At 42.2% G+C, this 25529-nt stretch overlaps 1 protein-coding gene across 1 annotated transcript in view; it reads left to right on the top strand.

Annotated features, from left to right (window-relative positions):
• Positions 1–24646, top strand: part of LOC308280224 (NACHT, LRR and PYD domains-containing protein 1b allele 3-like) — a gene marked incomplete at both ends in the record, with an annotated part of 94366 nt that extends 69720 nt beyond the window's left edge. Inside the window, 9 exons of the mRNA XM_080720486.1 lie at positions 6855–7004; positions 10923–11108; positions 13971–14159; positions 19606–19820; positions 20751–20995; positions 21481–21591; positions 22139–22280; positions 22884–22913; positions 24387–24646. Coding sequence (XP_080576612.1) covers positions 6855–7004; positions 10923–11108; positions 13971–14159; positions 19606–19820; positions 20751–20995; positions 21481–21591; positions 22139–22280; positions 22884–22913; positions 24387–24646 — 1528 coding nt within the window. The remainder of the gene's footprint in view (positions 1–6854; positions 7005–10922; positions 11109–13970; positions 14160–19605; positions 19821–20750; positions 20996–21480; positions 21592–22138; positions 22281–22883; positions 22914–24386) is intronic.
• Between the last annotated feature and the right edge of the window lie 883 nt (positions 24647–25529).

Below are 25529 nucleotides of genomic sequence, written 5' to 3'. Positions count from 1 at the left end.
GTCAGATACTCAGAGCAGGGATTTCTCCATAATATATGGGCATACAAGGGATTCTGTTAGGGATCTCCATATATGGGCATAAAAGGGATTCTGTTAGGGATCTCCATATATGGGCATACAAGGGATTCTGTTAAGCTAGCCTTACACCTAACAACTATGGTAAGATTGTGGACAGATTTGGGAAAGATTTCTTAAAGACTACTCACACTATAAGATTTGAAAAAGACTCCCCAAAGACTGTAGGATGATTTTTCAAAGATTTCAGTTGTTAGATGTGTATGCCTCTAAAGATTTTGTAAAGACTTTTGATTGATTGATTGAAGAATTTATTATAAGTTTGCAATAGAAAAAAGTACAGTTTCATGACAGTACAAATCACTGGTACAAGGTCAACTAAAAGGAGATCCTAGAAAGCCGAGGCTTATTTCCACAGGAACCACACTTTAAGTATCTCATATAACATTGAAAGACAGACGGATAGAACATAGTACTTTATCTAGGATAATATCAGTTTCAAAAGCATAACATCAAATACAAAAGGCAGAATACAAAGAAAAAGGGGGGGGGGAGCATGGGGGCTTAGTCTGTTTACAAGTCACGGGTAGCTGCTGTCTGAAGGTGACTTTTCATACCAATTTTGAAGGAGGCTAGGGATTTGCTCTCCTTTAGGGCTTGTGGAAGGGCGTTCCACATGTTGATGGTATAGCAGGAGAACGAGTTAGCGCCTTGTTTAGTGTTAAATCTACGCTGATGATGATTAGTGGAGCTGCCTCTGGTGTTATGATCGTGAACATCCTTGACCTTTAAGAAGTAGTTTGTCAGGTACATGGGAATCTTGGAGGTGTAGTGTATCTTGTACACCAGGCCCATTGCAAGATGCTGTACTCTGTCAGCTACTTTGAGCCACCCCACGCTTTCGTGGTGATGCTCGGTAAGGTGGGTCAGAGGAGGGAGACCAAGCACAACCCTAATTAGTTTGTTTTGGGCTGTTTGGAGCTTTAGCTTTAAGGCAGCTGGGGCGTCGCGATACCAGACAAGGACTCCGTAATCAATGAGGGGCCCAATAAGAGCACCTCCTAGTGTCTTTCGGGATTTAATATTGATCAGTGGGGCAACTCTTTGCAAGAAGCGAATTCGTTGATTGACTTTATTGATTACCTTGGTGGTCATTTTTTCACTGGATAGGTTAGCCTCCAGGATGCAACCCAGGTAGCAGATGTGGTTTTTTCTTTCTATCACAGTGTCACCTACTTTAATTGTGAAGTTCTCAACTAGGCTAAGTTTCTGACTAGATCCAAAGAGGATACATTCAGTTTTGCCTAGGTGAATTGAGAGTCTGTTGTCATTGAGCCAGGTGCAGATCTTGTTAAGTTCACAGTTAAGGGCCTTTTCAACCTGCAAAATGTCTCTGCCTGAGACTAGGAGAGCCGAGTCATCCGCGAACAGAAACAGATTGCAGTCACAAGCAGATGACATGTCGTTTACGTATATTAAGAACAACAGTGGTCCTAGTATACTCCCTTGAGGTACTCCACAGTTTACTGGGAGGGGGGGGGACAGGGTTCCGTTGACTTCCACCATCTGTTCCCTCCCCACCAAGTAAGAGTGCATCCATCTCACTGCTGTGCTATCAAGACCAATAGCTTTGAGTTTTTCAATCAGAATAGAATGATCGACGGTGTCAAATGCCTTCTGGAGGTCCAGCATGACCATGCCGCAATATTTGCCATCGTGAATTTCACGTTTGATGTAATCATTCAAATAGATGAGGCATGTATCTGTGGAATGGGACTCTCTGAAGCCAGACTGGAACTCGTAGATCAGTTTATTCTCTTCAAGATATTTAGCCACCTGTTCATAGACAATTTTCCATTACCTTAGAGATGGAACTAAGGATTGAGATTGGCCTGTAGTTGCCAGGGTCAAGTTTACTGCCTTTTTTGTGCAGGGGGGTTACCTTGGCTAATTTGAAGTCCTGGGGGACATAACCCTGCTTGATAGATAGATTAATAATATGGGTAATGATTGGGGCAATGGTGGCAGCTGAGTCTATGAGAAATTTGGGGGCAATTTTATCATGGCCAGCGGCCTTGAATTGAGGTAGGGTGCGCAGTTTTTTAAACACTTCATCAGTTGACACCGTGGCAAGTTTAAAGTTGTCTTTGCATACCCCAAGGTTCCTGTAGAATTTCAAGATGTGCCTAACACCAAACAGCCCAGATGGAGCGGGCAGTTTATTGACCAGATTTTTGGCCATGGAGGTGAAGTAGATGTTGAGATTTTTGGCTACATCAAGACTATCAGTGAGGAGGGTTATGGGAGTTTGGATGGATATGTTGCTGGCTATGGATCTGAGTTTAGCACCACAGCCTAGCTGGGTTTTAAATAGCTTCCATAGGTCTCGTGGTTTGTGGATGTTTTCCTCAACTTTCTCATCCAAGTAGTTTTTTTTGGCAGAAAGGATTAAGGAGGTTGTCCGATTTCTCAGTTTATTAGCCTCTAAACTGACTATTTCTAATTTGGCTTTAAGGTGTTTATTGGGGCCTTTTTTGAGTTTGTGATTATATTTGCGTTTCTCAGAGTATTTTTTGTCTCTGAGTTTCATTGATTCACAGATTTCCGAATTCCACCATGGCTGTGAGCGGGCTTTAACCCTGACCCTACGCAAAGGAGCCACTTCGTCTAGGGTAGTGTTGAAAATGGATTTAAAGCCTAGCCAGGCTTCATCGACCTGAGTGCTAGCTAGTACTGGGGACCAGTCAGATTTCTCCAGTTTGTGGTTAAAGGCTTCGCTAGAGTAGGTTTTGAGGTTTCTAGCTTCAACTGTTTTGTGGCCGTCAGCTTTGGACTTATGTATTTTGCGGGTGCAGTAAATGATATCATGGTCGCTTAGACCACCACATTCAATAGTCCCACTCGCGGAGACTTTAGATTTGTCTGTGGTTACAATGAGATCTATGGTGGTTTGAGAGTTATCTGTAACCCTAGTTGGCTTGGTGATGAGCTGAGTGAGACCCTGTTGATTACAGACTGGTTCAAGATTCCCTTTTATTTGCTGAAATATGCCTATATAGCCTTGTGTTCCTAAATAAATTATAATATTATTATAAAGCATTAGGCTAACCATAAATGAAAATAGCCGATCTACAAGCTCAGTCACAGCGCGTCGCATCACAGTATTGCAGTATTGATACTTTTACTTGATTACTTTTCCCATCACAGCAGTGCACACACACACGCTCCGCCTTCCTCCCTCAGCCCTCCCCTCTCCTCTCTAGTTTTCTCCTCTCAGCCGGCGCAGATCGATCCTATCAACTATTATCAACGTTGAATGTTTGGAATAATGGAAACGCGGAGAAATAACTAATAAAGGGCTGTCCTAGTAGCCGCACCAACAACGACCAGGCTGGCAGCTCAGGCAGCGTCTTTTGGGGAATGAATGGCTTAGCTTTTGGCTTGTTCTGTTTTGGTTGTAGGCTAGGCTACGTCATTGTATTCATTCAGACTCAGCCCCGATTTGTGAAAATATTAAACCAGTTTGATATTCTCGTAACATAATCTGGGTCTCAAATCGGGGTAAAAATCGAGTCGGACCACTACCTCACATTTAACGATTGAGTAACGACTGAGTCACGGGAGCGCGCCGCAAATAGCCTCGATTTTATTACGACTGAGAAATCTTTACCAAGTTGTTAGATGTAAGAGGGCCTTTAGGGATCTCCATATATGGGCATAAAAGGGATTCTGTTAGGGATCTCCATATATGGGCATAAAAGGGATTCTGTTAGGGATCTCCATATATGGGCATAAAAGGGATTCTGTTAGGGATCTCCATATATGGGCATAAAAGGGATTCTGTTAGGGATCTCCATATATGGGCATAAAAGGGATTCTGTTAGTTGTTAGTGATCTCCATATATGGGCATAAAAGGGATGCTGTTAGGGATCTCCATATATGGGCATAAAAGGGATTCTGTTAGGGATCTCCATATATGGGCATGAAAGGGATTCTGTTAGGGATCTCCATATATGGGCATGAAAGGGATTCTGTTAGGGATCTCCATATATGGGCATAAAAGGGATTGTATCCCAGATGATGCCCTGTTAGGAGATCCACACTAACAGAATCCATATATGGTCCTACCGACAGCTGCTATAAGCCAACCCTGGCGATAAGGTCTGAGTCGAAGAAATGCTTCTTTCCTGGCAAGAATTGCCCCTTTATACTGTAGGGCTCGTTTGTGTATTGTATGACATCACGCCACATCATCGGCTGAGGACTGTGTGATGTCATCATATCTCCATATATGGAGACATAAGTTGCTCATGCCCAAATATGGGCTGGTGAGGTCAGACTTAGTGTGATGCGTAGGTTATCTCCATATATGGAGATTCAACTTCAATGAGTAACCATGGCAAACTGTCAACTGCCCGTATTCTTGATAATTGGTAAAACAAACTTTTGGCCCATTTGTGGAGATAAGTGACCAACGGTCGCTTATCTCCCGATTAGGGAGTCTTACTGGTGTAAGTAACTAAGTGCATTTAGTATTGTACTTAAGTATAATCTTCGGGTATTTGTATTTACTTGAGTATTTCAAATTTACAATACTTTTACTTCTACTCCACTATACATCTCAGATCTAAATATTGTTCTTTTACTCCACTACATTAATTTGAAAACTTTAGTTACTAGTAGTTACTTTGTAGAGTTTTAGATCTGCTATTTTCAAATTGATTGATTGATTGAAGGCTTTATTAGAAGTTTGCATAGGAAAATGTACAGATTCATGACGGTACAGTTCACTGGTACAAGGTCTACTAAAAGGAGATCCATGAAAAGACTAAGCTTATTTCAACAGGAAACCATTAAAGTATCTCATATAACATTGAATGACAGACAAATAGAACACAGTACTATGCAGTAGATATGTAAAGAAAAAAAGAAAACAGTAGGTCTATACAATCAGTAAGTACAGTATATACAATATATACAAGGAAGGGGCAGGTAACAGTAAGTCTAAACAATCAGTATGTACAGTATATACAAGGAAGGGGCAGGGAGGGTAGGGTTGGGCTAGGTTTTTACCAGTTGTGAACGGCTGCTGCCTGTAAGTGGTTTTTTAGGGCAATTTTAAAGGATGCTAGTGATCCACACTCCTTTATGGCCTTCGGTAAGGCATTCCACATTTTTGTGGTGTAGCAGAAGAACGAGTTCGACCCTTTCTTTGAGTTGACTCTGGGTTGAACGTGATCTGTGGCACTGCCTCTGGTGTTGTAATTATGGACATCCTTAACGTTAAAAGATTTTCATACATTTGAAAACTTGAAATGGGACATTCTACATTATGTGTACTTTTACATTTTTTACTTTAAGTACATTTTGAATTCCGGACTTTTATACTTGTTGTAACAGAGTATTTCTTCATTGCAGTATGGATACTTTTACTTAAAGGGCCACTTCACCTCTGGGACAACGCGATCTTATTTTATTGTTGTTTGGGACACGATCAACACAATCCACCACTGATAGCAGCTACGGCGGCAACATGCCTGTCTGTTTTTCATGCGTCACCCCGCCTCCTGTTCCCCGTCCTGCTCTGTGGCACGAAGTGAAAGAGGTGGGGTTGGGGGGGCAACCGGGGGGCAGAAGAACGCTGCTCTGTTCTTCGGTGCCATGATTGGTCACGATCAAGGAATTGACGCACGACCGCATGGTCTTTTCAAGACAAAGTCGCTCCTTCTCAGCCTGGCTTGGCGTTAGTGGAATGGAATAAACCAGGCTATACGGAGGAGGCTTTGTCAAGTCTGGATTTGGCTTAAATCCTGGCTTAGTTTGATCTACTTTCGTGAAATACCCCCCAGAGTTGGTCACAACATTAACATGAATAGTTGTAGTACATATCACCAGTAAGACACCTAAGGGCAAAAATAAGGGTCCAATATATATTAATAATGAATTATGTCCTGTGCGAATTCTGTCCTGCGCGACCTCGCCCTCTCCACGAAGGTCGCGTAGAGTTATAGGTGTAAATAGGTGGTATAGGTGCATCTAGGATCAGTGGGATAAAACTTGAAAATATAGGAGAAATCGGAGCACTCAAAAAAGTTTAAAAGAGGAGGACGAGCGTAAAAGCAGGGTACTTTATTACATTGCAAAATAGTTAAAAGCTGACATGTTTCGACCACAAGGTCTTCACTCAGGGCATAATAGTTAAAAGCTGACACGTTTCGACCACAAGGTCTTCACTCAGGGCATAATAGTTAAAAGCTGACACGTTTCGACCACAAGGTCTTCACTCAGGGCATAGATTCCCTAATGAAGACCTTGTGGTCGAAACATGTTGGCTTTTAACTATTTTTGCAATATAATAAAGTACCCTGCTTTTACGCTTGTCCTCCTCTTTTAATTTTTTTGAGTGCTCGGATCTCTCCTCTTTTTTCACCAACATGTATAGTTGTAGCACACATCATGTTGTCCTGCCAATTCCTGTTCTTGTTGTGTATGTTTACCTGCTGCTGTTTTGCTGTCTTGGTTGAGTTGTAATGTTTGTCTGAAGTATAATGTTAAACTAATAGGGTTATTTATTGTGTGATTGAAAACACCTGATTTTAATTGAACTAACCCGTCCCTAACCCTAACCCTAATCCCAGAGTTTAACCTTTTGTGTCCTCATGAGCTTAGCTATACAATGAAAATGGATCATACCAAATGAGAAATGGACCAAGCTCAACAATGAGCAAATATGCACTTATGGAAAACTAGATAGGAGATGTTTTAATTAACTTTATTGTCAATTAACTTTGTATACTAATTTTTGATTAATTCTGATCTTACATGTATGTAATTACAGACTTGTTGGCTGTTACATCACTCAGATAGGATTTGAAGTCCTGGCCTCAGCTCTCAGCTCTACTTCCTCCCATCTAAGACTCCTGGACTTGAATTTCACCATGCGGTACGAGTCAACCCTGAAACTTCTCTCTGGACTCAAGACTCTCAAGTGAGTAGTGTTTTGGTGCAGTTATTTCCTTACAATGTTTCAATAGCTGTATGGTGGGGTGGGGGAGTACTTACTTTTCCATTTTCATTTCATATAAAAGTAGAGGATCAGGGCAATACAAACTGAACTGTATGAAAGAATGGACCATTGTAAAGTGCTTTGAGTGCTTAGAAAAGAGCTATAAAAATGCAATCCATTATTATTACAAACTGAACTGTGCAGTTGTGATAGACAAAAGGTGAGCTCTGATTTGGGGGGAAATGTTTTACTTAGTAGTAGTTAAATGAATCCTCAGAAATTATTTAATGATCCTTCATCAGTCTTTAACTTTAAAGTCACACTGCAATGGAAGTGCAGTGTGACTAGTAGCCTAGTAGGTCTGAGAAGTAGCTCTGAAGCAGTCAAAAGAGTTGGAAACAGTGGATTCATGAACTACTGTGATTATATTACAGAGGTGCATGGCTGGCTGCGAAGTAAATGCATAATTATGACAACCCCAAAGTTGAATACAATTTGACATCAGTACATTGATACATTATATTGTGGGTTAATAGGCCTAAAGAGGTTATTTAAATCGGCGATTGCTCACGTGTGTGAGCACAGATGGTCTCGTGCGGATGGTCTAGTAGTTGATTGACAGGCACCTGTCAAACACTCTGCTCTCATGAATTATTAAGTAGAGTCAACGTACGTCATCACACCACTAAACGTTTGTTTAGGGGTGATGTTTCACTTTTTTGGCATCTAGTGTTAGGTATGGCCATAATTATCACTACAGATATCTAATAAAAGTGTGAAAAACATATTTTTTTATTTCACTGCATCTTTAAAACATGAACAGCTCTTTTAAACACATTTGTTTCGACAATATGTTTATTTCCTCATTTTCTCATTAGCCACCTATCCCAGAATGCTTTGCATTTGAATACGTGAAGCACAATAATACAATAACAAGCTTTATTTGTACAGCACATTTCAAAAAACAGGTTTACAAAGTACTTCACGTTTTACAATTACATCTAAAGATACTTCTCCTTCATTCACTTGGTGAATGTAGCGTAATACCCTCCTGATGGTTGGTGAGCGGTGGTGGCCAAATCACTGCCCATCTCCTTTTCCTGGCTTCCAGCTAAACTCCTCTCTCCTGCTCCATAGCCAACAAGTGGCTCCTCTGGAGAGGCATTGGGTGGGTCCCTCCTGAGGTCTTGACTGAGGTGATACAGGTGTTTAGAGATCTCCAGTACTGTGGAGTTATTTCTGCCTGGAGTTCTCCTTTGTCTCACTGCGCTGCACCTGTGAGCCTTCTTTTCCACACTTAAACTGGTTGCACATTGCTGCGTTTTTTCGTTGCGTTTCGGAAATTCGAAATCCGCAAAAAAGTCATCAAACAGGAGGGATCATTTCACACATTGTAGCAACAAGAAGCAGCGCTGCAGCATATCCCAACCGTTTAAAAGTTGCTATGTCAGTGGCCCATGTTTGAGGCTTTGCAATACTTGAGAGTGGAAACACATTAAAGTTGTCTTTTTCTGCAAGCCAAAGATGCTGAACAGCAGCTCGCAGTCTGTTTACAGTTGGGAGGGACACAAACGCGAGCGCACTCTGGCCCTCATTTATCAATGGAGTGTAAAAAGATATTTGCGTAGGGCAACGTTCAAGTGGCATTTACAAAGGCTTCCTAAACAGACACACCTGGCGTACATTTGATTTCAGCGTTGATAAATGCAATGCAAATTTAAATAACACGCCCTTAAATATTCTCGAAACGCCCAGATGTTACGACTAGAACAACCCGAATACAACCTAACAACGAAAGAAAAGCCAATAGAAGAGAGTTTACTCCGCAGTTGCTTCAAGTTCACTCCCATGGCTGCATCCCACACAGACCACACACACATGCACACACGCGCACACACACACACATGCCCAGCAACATTTTGGTTCACTGTGGAACCATTATTACCATTTATCCTGTAAAGTAAGCGTGCAGCCTACATGAGTGACACCACACATAATCCACAAAAGTTGCAAATGCAAGTCTGCAACAACTACATTAACGGTGATAGTTAATAGTTAATATGTAACTCATATAGTTACAACGGGGTGTAAACATCGCGTTTACACCTCGTTGTTGGTTCGGTTTTCTGTGTTTACACAACAAGTTGACAACGCATGAATTCAAGCAAATTGTGTCATGTTCCCAGCCTATATATACTGTGTATTTGCCCTTCAACTATAAAATATATATTGTTTTTAATGAGACATTCATTGTAATTAGGCTACACTCCCAAATCCATAATATTATCGTCTGTTCACATATTCATTGAGTCCTGAGGCGCAGCCAATCGGCTGAACTTAAATCATAACGTTTTTTTATAGCGAGGTGAAACGCCAACAAAAGTCACCTGGAAGATGCAGGTTGGAACGTCATTTATATGGAGCATATTTCTGGACATTATCTACGGGGATGGGCGATTTAAAGTCGGAAAAGGTTGTGTCTTCTATCTGCAACACAGCGAGCGGAGTACAGAGGTACACATGGGTATGGTAGCTACCATACATTGATTACAGGGGAAAATAATAAAATGTACTTCTTAAAATAAATTCATCATGCCTGTTGCAAAGTATTGGCAAGATGACTGGTGTCTTGCATGAGGGCCTTCGCATGTGCAAGACTGTATGTCCCCGTTCGAAAAGTGAAACTTTTTCATTTAATATCCATCTCTGCTGCAAATATCGCAAACCAACTACATGGCTTGTTACAACGCATAAAAAGTGTGCGTCGCCTAGTCAAAAAAGCAGAGATGCAAGCTCACAATGCACTGTGCCATGGCACAGATCTGTTATTTTGGAAACATTTTTGACGCGTGACAGAGTAGGCATAGCTACAAAAACTAAGCATTTTGATAACCAAATAATCATGTGGCACTGTAATATTACGTGGGCAATTATGTACCTTTTTGAACAATAAGTTGTGTGTTGTTAATGAGGCATTTAGCTGCAGGTGGTGGTGCAACACCAAACAAATACAAAAAAGAAACCACGTATGAAATTGCCTACTTTCTCTCAATTCTACCAGCTTATCAAAATATTAAACAAATGTAAATTTGACTGACGTTAGATAGAAATATATTTGTTTAATTTCGCTGTTTTAATATTTAAATGAAATGATGAAAGCAACATGTGTGCCTTGGTAGAAGAAGAGGAGGCTGGGCGCACTGGAGAGAAAGAAAAGCCGACTCACTATCATCTTAACACACACCATTCCTCTCGGGGGAGGGAGAGGTGGTCCAATTAAAAAATAATAATACATTTTCGGTTAGTCTGACACACTGACAGACAAACACACACCTCTCCCGTGCATTCGGGGGGAGGGAGAGGGGGTTCTATGACCAAAATCATCATATGCTCCCGTATTTGGTGGTTTTCTTTGGTTACACAGCTGCAAAAACGATGCGAAACCGCACTAATCCACTTCCAGACCCGAATTCAAAAAAGTATCGGATTGGGTCATGAAAACGCGTCTCCGTGTGTCAAAATGGCCGAATCACTAGTAAAAACTATCGTCTTGCCTATAATTCGTCCTCGTGTAAAAAACGATTTAGTTTGTTGTTCGGGCACGAGGAGACACACACTGGTGTAGGTCAAACAGGGCATGAGTTATACCTGTTCAAAGTTTTGTATTCAATTGATCACTACAGTACCACCCCTTGGCCAGTGTGGGCTTCGTGTCACTGACCCTTGACATAGCCCTACCTGGACTGTGAACACCTCTGAGCTGGTGAAAAAGGCCCAGCAGAGACTATACTTCCTGAGGGTGCTCAGGGGTAATAACATCTCCCAGAGACTGCTTGTGTCCTTTTATCGGTGCTCTATAGAGAGCATTCTAACATACTGTATATGTGTGTGGTACACCAGCTGCACAGCAGCTCAGAGGTTAAAGATCCAGTGGGTCATAAACACAGCACAGAGAATCGTTGGCTGCCCTCTCCCCAAACTGGAAGAACTACACAGGTCTCGCTGTCACAAAAAAATAGAGAACATTTTAAAGGACACTTCCCACCCCGGTCACTCCCTGTTTGATCTGATGCCATCAGGCAGAAGGTACAGATCGATAAAGTCAGGTACAGCCAGGTTTAGTAACAGCTTCTATCCCGCAGCGGTAGTTACACTGAACGCTGCTAAGAAACGTTGATCTGATTAACATTCATGTTTGATGGTGCTGTTTGGGTTTAAGTGCAATATGAGTTTGTGCAATAACAGCTGCTTTTATTTACATGTTTGTCTATGCTGCGCATGCTAAGTGCAATAGGGGTTGTGCAATGACCGAAAGTATGGTTCTGTGTATGTTTTGTTTTATCGTTTTAGATATATTTTTGGTGATGCACTGATCGTTTGGCACTTTTAATTTTGTTGTACTTGTGACAATGACAATAAAGATCTATTCTATTCTATTCTATTCTAGTAAAAAATTATTAATAAAAGATAGAAACATAATAGGGGCTTTGCCTTTCAAGCTTGGCCCCTATATGTCAGGTAGTGGTTGTTGGGTTAAGGGTTAGACATTAATTCATTGTTGTTCTACTTCCTACAGTGTGAATCATGGAGGAGAAGATTGGCTTAATGCTCAACTCATTACCAGATGTGAGTGTCTGTCTGTCCGTCTGTCTGTAAGCCTATAATATGTCTGTCTGTCAGTCCGTCTGTCCGTCCGTCTGTCCGTCTGTCCGTCTATCTATATGGCTGTAAGTCTATTAATATGTCTGTCTGTCTGACCGGGGGTCCCCCTGGCAGGGGCAGCTGTCCAATAGGCAGAGTAGGCGACTGTCTAGGGCGCCATGAGGGAGCAAAGGCATCCGCCAATCCTACAAATATACAAATAAAAAAATAAAAATACATTAAATACAATAAAAACGTTTTTTGGTGCCCAGGCACCAAGGTGGTTCTCCCAATTGAACAAATAAACAGGAATAATTACACTTTGCATCCTGTTCTGTTCCTCATCTGCTGAACTTAAATGCACCTAAATGGGGGATACACACGCAGTTAGAGGCAACCCCAAAAGCCGTGCTCACTCACACAGATGCAGCCTGCCTGCCTGTGGAGCAGGGGAGGGGAGCGTCGGTTATCTGGACGTGTTGTGAGCTTGTAGATTTGTTACAGTATGTCTGCTGCTTCTGCTCAGCATACTCTTAAAAGTTGCTACAGTGCAAAGTTTGTATGAGTACTTTGATGGCAAAGCGATGTCATGGAGAAATCACACCGGATGCCAAGTTTGCCTAGGGTGCCATTAAGGCCACATTCACACAGGTACGTTTTATTGCGATTCAAACAAATCCTGTAGCGTATTGTCAGAAAATGTGCATCGTTTGGGCATGTGTGAAGATGCATCTGTATTCTTTTGCGAATCAAAGAAACAAATGCAAATCCCCCCAAAAAACTGTGGTTTCGATTCGCTACAGCATACAGTTCACTGTTGGTGTGAATACATCCGCATGCAGGCTCACAGATAAAGGGGGAAAGTGCCACGGCACGGACGGGACATAATATTACAGTTAGGCTATGTATAGCTATAATATATCTCCTCTCTCTCTGCCAGCGCCCTGTGCCAAATGGAGACACGCAGCGCAGAGAGAAAGAAAGAGAGGGAGAGAGAGAGGGGGGGGAGAGAAAGACAGACAGACAGACGTTCTCCTCTGCATAAATATATATACAGTATATAAGCTCTACGTTTATTGCAGGATTTTGCGAGTCCCGCTCTGTTTAAATTATTTTGGCTGCCGTTACCAACTGCAGCCTGCATTTAAATACCACCGCGGCGCAACTTAAGTTTTGCGTTGGATTCTGGTGGTACAGCGGGGTCCTGCTCCCGATGCAGGGCTGTGGGTTGAAGAATTTGTAAACACGAGGAGACCTGGAGAGGGCATTATTGCGCAGCGGTCCAGCGGATAGATGATAGATAGACGTGGTCTAATACAGTTCCTTGTTGCATGCGGTTGACAAAGTGCAGTGTGAGCACACATGCATTCATTAAATATGCAAGAATGTTGGAATTTAACCCCTCCCAATCGCACCCAGTATACCGAATTATATGTGAGAATTTGGCCTAAGGCCAGGGCCGCTGCTGCCGCCAGGGCTCTATCCTTGGCACCCCTCTACATCAAATCTGTTAGCTGAACGAATAGCCGATCTACATGTGTCACATTGAAACACTTTGTGAGATTTTACACTCTAGGGTTCAATTAAAGCTGACAAACAGACCTTTAATTAATAAAACATTATTTTGATCAAATAAATACTTAAAGCCACGTCACAGACTGGAGTTCTTCACGGCTCACAAAATCTACAATCTCATAATCTCACCCACATACTTGTGTGTGAATTAAGGTACTTGTGAGGAACACATGTGTCCATAATATAGTAAAATACGTTTTATCATTAAAAAAGATCTTTGAGGTCAGCTGTGTGTGTGTGTGTGTGTGTGTGTGTGTGTGTGTGTGTGTGTGCGTGCGTGCGTGCGTGCGTGCGTGCGTGCGTGTGTGTTATGATGTTTTTAATGTCTACTTTTGTTGTTTTCTCATCAGATTTCCATCGTCTAACACTGGACACAAACACAGCAAACTTTCTCCTCTCTCTGTCTGAGAACAACAAAGAGGTGACATGGGTGGGAACGGGAGTGGTTGAGTATCCTCCTCATCCCGACAGGTTTGGTTACTATGATCAGGTTTTGTGTACAGAGGGTCTGACTGGACGCTATTACTGGGAGGTAGAGTGGAGTGGAGAGGTTCAGATAGCTGTGACTTACAGAAGAATCAACAGGAAAGGAGCAGGTGTTGACTGTATTCTAGGAAGCTATAACAACTCCTGGACTCTGGACTGTAATGGTCGTCCACATGTTAACAGTTACGCTGTCAATCACAATAGCAGGAGAACTGTCCTTCCTGTCCGTCCCTCTGACTCCAACAGAGTGGATCACAGGGGTCAGGATGTCTACAGAGCAGCAGTGTATGTGGACTGTCCTTCTGGGACTCTTTCTTTCTACACAGTGTCCTCTGAGACACTGAGACACCTGTACACCTTCCAGAACACCTTCACTGAACCTCTCTACCCTGGGTTCTATGTTTGGAGTGACTCTGCTGTGTCTCTGTGTGAGAAGTAAGTAAAATGGAGGAATACACATGCGCGCGCACACACACACACACACACACACACACACACACACACACACACACACACACACACACACACACACACAACTTTTTTTCACTGATAAAAACAACATAAGTCGCAGTGCGACACATTGTGAGCTTGTAGATCGGCTATTTTCGACATGCAACGAAGTAAAATCAGGCATTACGACGCCATCAAGGCCTGCCAAAATACATTTTAGTTGACTAAATCAACTGTACTGATTTAGTAGACTAAAATGTTATGGTATTTAGTAAACTAAAACTATTCTAAAAGTAATGCAGTTCATATGACTAAAAGAAATTGGAACTTTATTCAAGTCTCTCTCTCTCTCTCTCTCTCTCTCTCTCTCTCTCTCTCTCTCTCTCTCTCTCTCTGGCGCCCCTCTCTGGCAGAAATAGTTCTCTGGGGCAGGTTGTTAGAATAGATTTTATAAGGGTTGTCTTCAATTCAATTAGATAAATGATGAAGTGTGGAAAAGTTAAAGGGATATTCCACTTTAAAAATTCATTTTATCGTCTACTCAGGCTTTTGTGAACACCCTGGACCAGATTTTAATTTGCTTGATTCAATATTTAGATATTTGATCTTATCAGACACTCCCCACCCAGGGCCCATTCCTATACAGACCCATTGTAACTTCAAACTCCATTTTAACCCAACCTTTTCATTTATTTGTAATACTATTTTGGAGAAGAAAAAAAAAATATATTAAAAATAAATTAAAAAGGTTTGCGACGCGGCCAGCGACGCGGCCAGCTCATGTATTAGGAGGGTAGTTTGAGTCACCAGAAAAAAGATGGTGTTTTTGATGAATCCATCATGGTTAAAATGGAGTTTGAAGTTACAATGGGTTTGTATAGGAATGGGCCCTGGATGAGAACCTGAAAACGAATACCACAAAAGCCTGAGTAGACGATAAAATTAAAAAAATATATATATTTAAAAAAAAAAGTGGAATATAAGTGTCTGATCTCTGTCATTATTTAATAACCTGATGATTGAGTTCAGATATGATTTAATAACCAGATGAATGTGTTCAGATATGATTTAACTCATTTGTAGCCGATCCCGAGTATACTCGCGAAATATACTCGAGTATTTATAGTGCCGATCCCGAGTATATGCGCAATATTTACTGTATATACAGTAAAGCTGGCAAGGGCTACGTACCGTCCGTTGGAAAGTGCTGGCACGGGTGGACTCGCCGATTCATCATCATCGCGCATCCACGTGCACACAATAGTGATCCCTTAACATGGAAAACACTTTTGATGCCAAGGATGGCATTGGATTCTCGCTAAAAAAGCTGAAAGGCATCGATCCGCCATTACTGTTTACGCTTTGGACGACAACACTTCCGGGTAAATCTCAAAAGGTCGTCAAGTAGGAATTGTGAGCGCGATCTACTTCCGGCCTTCAAAATAAGAGACTGGCCGCGGACGGAGCAGGCGAATGGCAGCTTGGACTTTTAACCCTTTCATGTCTGGAGCACTAAATGGGTTTTAATAATGTAATGATTAATAACTATTATAATTATTCTGACTGTAAAGAGGAGACTGTATGACCCTGACCATTCCTTAATGGTGGCACAGTCAGCTGGTGACAACGCACCCGGCACATGCACATATGCACATAATATGCACGTGCGCGTGCGTGGGCACACGCACACACACACACACACACACACACACACACACACACACACACACACACACACACACACACACACACACACACACACAGGTTGTGTGATTTTTTTATTAATTAATTAATGTATTTATTCATTCATTCATTCATAAACAGGATGTCAGTTGGAGCATCTTTCCTTCAGACAGGAGTAGAACTCCTAGAACCAGAAGACACTCCAGAGAGAGCAGAACCAGAAGACACTCCAGAGAGAGCAGAACCAGAAGACACTCCAGAGAGAGCAGAACCAGAAGACACTCCAGAGAGAGCAGAACCAGAACCAGAAGACACTCCAGAGAGACCAGAACCAGAAGACACTCCAGAGAGACCAGAACCAGAAGACACTCCAGAGAGACCACAACCAGAAGACACTCCAGAGAGACCACAACCAGAAGACACTCCAGAGAGACCAGAACCAGAAGACACTCCAGAGAAACCACAACCAGAACCAGAAGACACTCCACAGAGACCACAACCAGAAGACTCTCCAGAGAGACCAGAACCAGAAGACACTCCAGAGAGACCACAACCAGAACCAGAAGACACTCCAGAGAGACCACAACCAGAACCAGAAGACACTCCAGAGAGACCACAACCAGAAGACACTCCAGAGAGACCACAACCAGAACCAGAAGACACTCCAGAGAGACCAGAACCAGAAGACACTCCAGAGAGACCAGAACCAGAACCAGAAGACACTCCAGAGAGACCAGAACCAGAAGACACTCCAGAGAGACCACAACCAGAACCAGAAGACACTCCAGAGAGACCAGAACCAGAAGACACTCCAGAGAGACCAGAACCAGAAGACACTCCAGAGAGACCACAACCACAACCAGAAGACACTCCAGAGAGACCACAACCAGAAGACACTCCAGAGAGACCAGAACCAGAAGACACTCCAGAGAAACCAGAGGAGACAAACCTAACAAGGTAATCCTGATATATATATATATATATATATATATATATACTGTATATACTGTATATATGCCTGCCGACGCTGGTGAATGTTAACCTGGTGAAAACCTAATCCTAACCTCAGTAAAATTATGCCTAAACCTAACCTGGTGAATGCTAACCTGCCGACGCTGTTGAATGCTAACCTGGTGAATGTTAACCTGGTGAATGCTACTATTGTAGGCTATACGGTATGTGCGTTGGCTCTCGCCAACGTGCCTGGCACTTTGGCTGACTGGTCAGCGCGCATACCTGGCAAATCGGGGTCCCGGGTTCGCCTCCCGGGCCGTGACGCTACATTGGTGGCAGCGGTACAGAGGGGAAGTATTCATCCCCGGCGGCGGTGTAGACCTGTCCGGCTAGTAGTCGACGACTGTCCCCCTTGAGTTGTGTTTGAACCCCCCGGTTTCAAAGTCGATCTTAGATCCTGGCCGGCGCGCGTGGTCGCGCTTCCAGGTAGAGGGGACGACTGTAGGCTATACGGTATGTGCGTTGGCTCTCGCCAACGTGCCTGGCACTTTGGCTGACTGGTTAGCGCGCATACCTGGCAAATCGGGGTCCCGGGTTCGCCTCCCGGCCGTGACGCTACACTATGTCTAAACCTAACCTTAATCCTAACCCTAACCTCAGTAAAACTATGCCTAAACCTAAACTGGTGAATGCTAACCAGGTGAATGTTAACCTGGTGAATTATAACCCTAACCTCAGTAAAACTATTCCTAAATCTATAACCCTGTTATGGGTAGTTCCCCCGAATGAGGCACAGCTTGCTCCACCGTGTGCCCAAAAAACGAGCGCTCCTGGTCTCAATCTCACTGAATCTCAAAAACACTGTGACACACACACACACACACACACACACACACACACACACACACACACACACACACACACACACACAGAGTATGTATATATGGGGAGTGGTCAGGTGCATTGTGGGTGCATTGAGAATTGAGAAAGAGAAACACCCGGCGCACTATTTAAATAATAAATAGTTAAATAGTGCATCATTCAGATTAAGGTGTGCTTACTTACTTTAGGTGGGTTCACAATGTGTTTATCCTTTTTGATATGCTGTAAGTGTGGAGGTGCTTATGTGCTCTTTCCTTTCATCAGCAAATTAATGAATGAATTACTTAATTAGTTCATTCATCCATCTATCCCGTGCACTGACTTGACGTCCTTTATGACAACATGCAAACAAAATTTGTTTATTTATAACTATAACGTTATAAGTTATAACTGTTCATAACTACTGATATCAAATGCATTTTTATTAGGAGCTGTTTTTATTTAAACCTTGAAGATGAGTCAGGTATTAGTGTAGCTCCATCATTGTTCAAAGACTAATTTATGCTTATGAAGTTAGTACAGTAGCTTTAATAAATTACACATTTTAGAAATAACGACTAATTTCTATTAGTTTTGAAAATTAACTGAACCGTGCATTTTGTCATTCTGTTTATCGTTATGTCACTCAACATTGAAATATATTATTGATTTGTGTGTGTGTGTGTGTGTGTGTGTGTGTGTGTGTGTGTGTGTGTGTGTGTGTGTGTGTGTGTGTGTGTGTGTGTGTGTGTGTGTGTGTGTGTGTGTGTGTGTGTTTCTAGACTCTCCTCTGATGATGTCCATCATTCCAACATGGACATTGTGAGTAGAACCACCAATCACACAGAACATCAGTAGAACCTCTACAGAATAATCACACTGCACTTCAGGAAAGTCTCAGATTTTTTCCTGTCTGCTTTGTGTCTTTCAGAGCCATTTTGATCCCAGCGTGCAAACAGTACAGTCATCCAATCAATACAGGTCAGTCATGTTAAACACAGTACAGTCAACCAATCAATACAGGTTAGTCAAACAGCGTCATCTATAGAAGTAGAAGCTGTGTCTTTAAACCCATCAGCTTCCTGTTTACACTGACATGTGTCTATTCAACCAGACACTTTGATTGTAAATTAACTTGACTTGTGAACGAAGCGAGTGATGAACAATTCAAGGTGGTATAGCATGTCCATAGTGAACAAAGCGAGTGGTGAACAATGCCAGGTGTTATAGCATGTCCACCCCATTATGCAATACCTGTTGTACATGTCAGAGACCCGCCCTAGGATTTCTGACAACGGTAGAGGGTTGGCATAGTACTTAGTCATGAAATACATACATACATAGTACATAGTCTTTGACATACATAGTACTTCGTCTTTGACATACTGTACTTAGTCTATGACATACATAGTACAGTTGAATATTTTCCCTATGGCCCTAAGGTACTTCCAGGGGGGTGGGCGGGTAAGTTATCCTGTTTAAAACATATATTCTTTTAATGCATTTTGCATATTTTACCCCCCGCTGTCATGTTTTTTGCATTGAAACCTATTCAATTGAATTCCTAGACCCCAAAAATGTACACTTTGACTCCAATATTATTGTTATAGCTTCAACAGAAGCAAAGAAATTGGGTCTGGTGTAATAGTGGTTTATTGTCAGTGGCCATTTTTTTAAATGGCTATAACAAAAATAAGGGTGATCTAACTTGTCTATGACCCTAAGGTAGGTCTACTTCCATACCAAAGGGGACCTTTGCATCATGACTTGAAGTCTCTTACTGACTTACTGACTCCACTATAGTACGGATCTCCATGTATAGAAATCCGTACGGATGTACGTGCTCTCTCTCTCACACACACGCACGCACACATGCACGCGCACGCACGTGTGCACTCATTATCTCAACAAAACATGTTGTTTTGTGTCATAGGTCCAATTTCCCTGGGGCGGGACTGTTCCAGTGCAGAGCGACAGGGTTGGTGTTTGAAACTACAGGGAAAGGAGAAGTCGTCTACAGGACTGTTCAGTGGGAGGAAAGATGGTTCCAGTCAACAGAAAGGACTCCTGCAGGTCCTCTGTTTGACATCCAGTGTTCTCAGAAGTGTGTCTGCCAGCTAGGCCTGCCACACTGTGACATCACACCTGGTGAGTCAGTCAATGTGTCCTCCAGCAAGACGTGTAAATGCACATGTGGATATATGTATATACTGTATAATACTTAGGCGGCGTCTATACGAAAATGAATTTGGGTGATTCCACACTAGATCTTTATTCTTTAGACCTTTCTACCACAGAGTGAATCAATCTGAAGACGGCGCCGATTGGGCTTTAGAGTCAAGATCTAAAATAATGAAAATAAAATACTGGGCTGCCTGTTCCACTGTCATTATCTCTAAATAAGTATCTCTGAATGAATTAGGCCTATGTGTATTGTCAAAAACATTAACAGTGAATGAATTATTTATCACCTGTGAATATATGAAGACATTAATGGTCTATCAACAATGAAAGTAGCCTGTATAGCCTATATGAATCAATATACAGACTAGGCTGTATGTGATCTATACACAATGTAGGCCTATATACAGTATCAATTAATGAATGGAATAGAAACCTACATGAGTTAAATACTTTAAACTTCATGCAAATCATGCACAGAAATGTGGTTTCATTTAGGCTGCTCAATTAACAATGTTTAACAAAGACACAGGTTTGTGTAAATAGCCTACTTCACAATGCAATTTGAATAACATGATTATATTGATGTATGTTCATTCATAAAGTCACTGCTGATATTGTTTTGCTAGTCTATTGTTAACTAACTCTGAGCAAATGCAGTTAGTATATTATGATGATGATGATGATGATGATGATGATGACGGCGCGGGTGCTGGGCGGGCGCATGTGTACTAAAAAAAATGTCCAGAGGTTGGCAGGTCTGGACTAGGGTTGTTTAGGCATTTTGAAAGAAACTGCGTGCGTGCGTGCGTGCGTGCGTGCGTGCGTGCGTGCGTGTGTGTGTGCGTGCTTGTTTACATAAAATGGAATGTTTAATGTTTCAAAACCTTTTCACAGGTGATCTGTCTGTGGTCCACATCACAGATGAGGGGGTGGAAATCTTAAAACCACTGAGAGTGACCCAGACTCATGTGATTGTAAACGTGACCCACCTGTCTCTCTACGGGCTCCTGGAGAAGATTTGGGACTTCTTTATACCACAACCAAAACGTTCTCAGGTTCTGCTGTTTCTTCGACCACCTGGACCTGAAAGACGGATGCTAAATGTATTCCTTCTGCCGAGCAATGTGGCTCCAAATGCGGTACAATGTAGTTAATTGAATAGCTTGCATCTCTGTGACATTGGATACATTTAGACTTAATGTATTAAACATTATATACCGGTATACATATGGATTTTGAAAAGACAACAAGAGACTTGTCTGTGGGTGTGAGCACTTTTGACTACCAAAACAAGTTTATAGAAAAAGCGTTGATTGAACCTTCGTCAAAATGTGTTGTTGATCATTGTAGGTGATAAAACAACATGTTGTGTCAATGTAGGTGATAAAACAACATGTTGTGTCATTGTAGGTGATAAAACAACATGTTTGTATCATTGTAGGAGAATAAACATGTTTGTATCATTGTAGGTGATGAAACAACACAGTTGTGTCATTGTAGGTGATAAAACAACATGTTTGTGTCATTGTAGATGATAAAACAACACGTTTGTGTCATTGTATGTGATAAAACAACACGTTTGTGTCATTGTAGGTGATAAAACAACATGTTTCTATCATTGTAGGTGAAAGCACAACATGATGGCGATGAACAGATCAGTACCACCTCTGTATGTCGTCTTACCGAGAACCAGCGCTACCGCCTGCAATCTACTTCAAATAAAGTAGCCCCCAAGGTATCAAACATGAATAATACAACTTCAGTCAGGAAAACTGATAATAACCCATTCAGGAAAGGAATTTTATGCAGGCCATGGCTGCCGTTGCCCCTCGTTTTGGCCTCATGCCCTTCAAAAGATTATATAAAGTTATATAAAAGGAATCAATTGGTACAACAACTAACTTGGGAAAAGGGGGTAAAAATAATTGGATAAAAACCCTCTGGGACTCACATAAAAAAAGAAAGATAGAGACACTGGTTTCTACATGACCAGAAAGAGACACTGCTGTCTACATGGCAAGAAAGAGACACTGGTGGTGTCTACATATTGCCAAGAAAGAGACACTTGTGTATACATGACAAGAAAGAGACACTTGTGTATACATGACAGGAAAGAGACACTGGTGTCTACATATTGACAAGAAAGAGACAGAGGGGCAACAACAGCCATGGCCTTGGTAGCCTCCCCGAAATCCCTTACTACTACTACTACTACTACTACCAATACTTGTATATAATATTCAAAATAATACTGTAGTAATCACAGTTGTATTTGTTTTCAGGGTGTGGAATATAGTCGGAACTATGACAACATTTTCCATCCAACATTTGAAGTGACGATCAATCTCAATGCAGATGCCATCCCATTGACATTGCTGGGACCTGAGGAATCTGTAGTCTGGGAGCAAGAGATTGACCTGAAAGGTAAAGGCTTACCTGAATTATAAGATATATTTGAATAGCTCTTTTCCCATTATAACTATCCTGGCATTTGGATAATCATCAATACTTTGTGTAGCCTTAACAGACCTACAGCCTTAGCTGTTCATAAGCTTAGTGTGCTGTTTTATCCTGGCTCACTTGAGGAGAACCCACCAGGAGGACGTACTGTTGTATCCTACTGGCTCACCTGCCAGTGAGGAGCCCTCACTGGGAAGACATAGCGCCTCCATCCTACTGCTCTTATTCAACACTCCCCAACAACAGGCTCCACCCCCAGCCTGTAGGAGTACATACAGCGACTAACCTTCTAACCTCTGACCCTCTTAAAGGGTTAGAGGTTACCTGGTTATTTACCAGGGCAAATATAAAGGAGGCTCAAACCAAATCTATGCAATGGAAAATGTTACACTACCATAGGTAGGCCACCAGGCCAGGTGGAGATCTGCGCTCCACAGAGCGCCCCTTTCTTGTTTATGACTGACTGTGATGTGACTGACTTAACAACTTAATAGCCCATATTAGCCCATATTTCTGATTTTATTTTTTTATTTTTTATTTCAACACTTTTTGTTGTTTTTCTTGCAGCACGACCTAAAGGAAGGGCATGTGTCTCAGGTGAGTGTTGTTGAGCATGAAATAGTATCAAATCTACATATCTTCATACTAAATAGCGACCTACGGTGGCAATGATGTCATTAGTATTGAGGTAGACATTAAATTATGTAATTAAAGGAGATTTCTGGACTAGGAGGTTATCTCACCTTTAAATGTTTTTTGAGCGGTGCCTCAGTGCTCCAATGCTTGACCCAGTGTGTAGTTATGTCTGTATTAGAGCTGGGATCGAGACCATTTTTTCTGTCCGTTCCGAAACTTGTCCGACAGTTTTTTGTCCGCCCCGAATCGACGTCCGAGCATTAATCATTAAAATGCGTCCGACCCGCGCCGAGGCCTGAACCTTATGTTTCCAACGCTTTTTCCCCTAATTTCTTTTTCTTTGAGGAAGCCACTGATTTTTTACACTCACTCACTAGCAAGCGTGTTCTAAAGTGCAGTGCATGGCTGCCCGTTGATTATTAAATAATAAAAATAATAACACTGGGCTAGACGTCTGACACAGTGACTCGATCGCTGCACACTCATTCTGCAAGTTTCTGCGCCTGGAAAATAGCAGATCTACAAGCTCACAACACGTCATGGATGCGAGGCGTTGTGAGCTTGTAGATCAGCCACTTTTGTCACGGAACACGTCGCGATGAAGAAGTATAAAAGCCAGGATTTACTTGATTGATGTGATGTGTGTTGAACGGACGGACGAGGCTGGCCCAGTGCACTGCGACTGCACACAACAGCGCCGAAAAATAAACATCCAAAGCAAGGGACAGAAGTGGGAACACAAGCTCGGAGCTCCATTCAGTGGCACGCCACTTCCAATCAAACCACAGCAACGTGTTTACCTCAGCGTGGGACTTTTCTCCATGCTCAGAGTTTTGTCTCCATGGCTGCAGCATTAGCACGAGCAGCACACACACACACACACACAGTGCTGCCACACACACAGGCAGCTGCGTGCATCATCAGAGAGAGTGCATGATGCATGTCATAGGTAGGCAGAGGCTATATCAACAATTATGTCCGACCCAAATCAACATCCGACAAATAATTATGAAACCGTGTCCGTTCCGAGCCCGAGCCCGTCAGGCTTGTCGGGCCCCACAGGTTTTCGGTCGGGTATCCCAGCTCTAGTCCTTATGCAGTATGGAGTGTGTAGGTATGTCTGTAGAGATTGAAAGATTAATACAAAATCTAGTATATCGTAACATTGGATTAACATAATAAAACGGCTAGTCCGGAAACACACACACACACACACACACACACACCCACACACACACACACACACACACACACACACACACACACACCTATTTTGTTTATCAAATTGCAATGAAATTAAATTCAAGTTTTGTAAATGCCTTTACACAACACACATATTAACACTAATATCACTGAGGTATGTAAAGGCTTTCCATTTTAAAACGTAGAACGTTTAAAGATGTTTCACCAACACCTTGTGTTCATTCCTTTTAGCTTCAGGGAAACACGTGCACTTTGTCGACAAACGCCGGCGTTTCCTGATTGGGAATGTGACCGCCGTGAATCCCATCCTGGATCTACTCCTTGAGGAGGAGATCATCACCCCAGAGAACTACCGTAACGTGAGGTCCAAGTCCACCCGTGAGGAGAAGATGAGGGAACTCTATGAACTCCTGAACTCCATCAGAGCCAAAGACATTTTCTACAAAGCTCTAGAGGAACATGAGGATCTTCTCCTTGACGAGCTGTGTTAATCAACAGTAGCGTTGTTATTTTCTCTTATGAAGTAAGTGATGCTGTGATGGAGTAGGAGTTCTTCTACCAGTGTTATTGTTCCTCAACATTCATGCTGAATGGAGGATCCATGGACAGACCAGATGTAGTCTAACACCATTTATTTGAAGAAACGTACTAGATCCATAAGACCTCAGAGGTTGATCCTCTACCAATATGACTAGCGGTGTAATAAGTAGTTCGGGAGAAGCTTATTGTCAATATCAGTCTATCCCCGTTACAATGCTCTAGACCACTGGGAGATGGATTGCTGAGGTGGAGCACCACACCTACCGTCAGCTCCAGGTACTTAACACATGACTTGCCACAACCAAGCCGTGGCACTCATACACTAAGTTGACGGTGCCCGGGATCGAACCCTTGACCTTTTGGTCCAAAGGCGAGACCAATTAAGCTACCCAGCAGCTATATAAGCTATATTTTATGTACTGTATATATCGTAATATGACAGGAAACGCACAACGCTTGTACTTTTCGTATCCTGTTCTGTTTTCTGACAACACGTGTGAAGACGGTAACCAATGACAAGCAGAAGTACTATTTATGTACATTATATGTTTGACATTGATATGTTTTGTCAAGACTGAGGAACAGTCATTTGACATGTTTGATCATGTAAATATCACAGTGCCTCTGATGTCCATAGATTCATGTATTGATCATGTACATATCGACGGGGACGACCTTTACTTTTTGGATAGGATGTGTGGAAAAAGTTAAGAATCAACAATCTTGGTCACTGTTTACAGTGCCTGATGTGGAACATAATCTCAGAGCTGTAGGGAGGGAAAGGTTCTGATTGGAGCTAATTTGATTTGTGATATTTCACACAACAACTTTGGA

Source organism: Nannobrachium achirus (assembly GCF_963921795.1).
Source record: "Nannobrachium achirus genome assembly, chromosome: 24".
NCBI lineage: Eukaryota > Metazoa > Chordata > Actinopteri > Myctophiformes > Myctophidae > Nannobrachium > Nannobrachium achirus.
The sequence above is the reverse complement of the archived record's forward strand: the minus strand, read 5'-3'. Positions and strand labels throughout refer to the sequence as shown.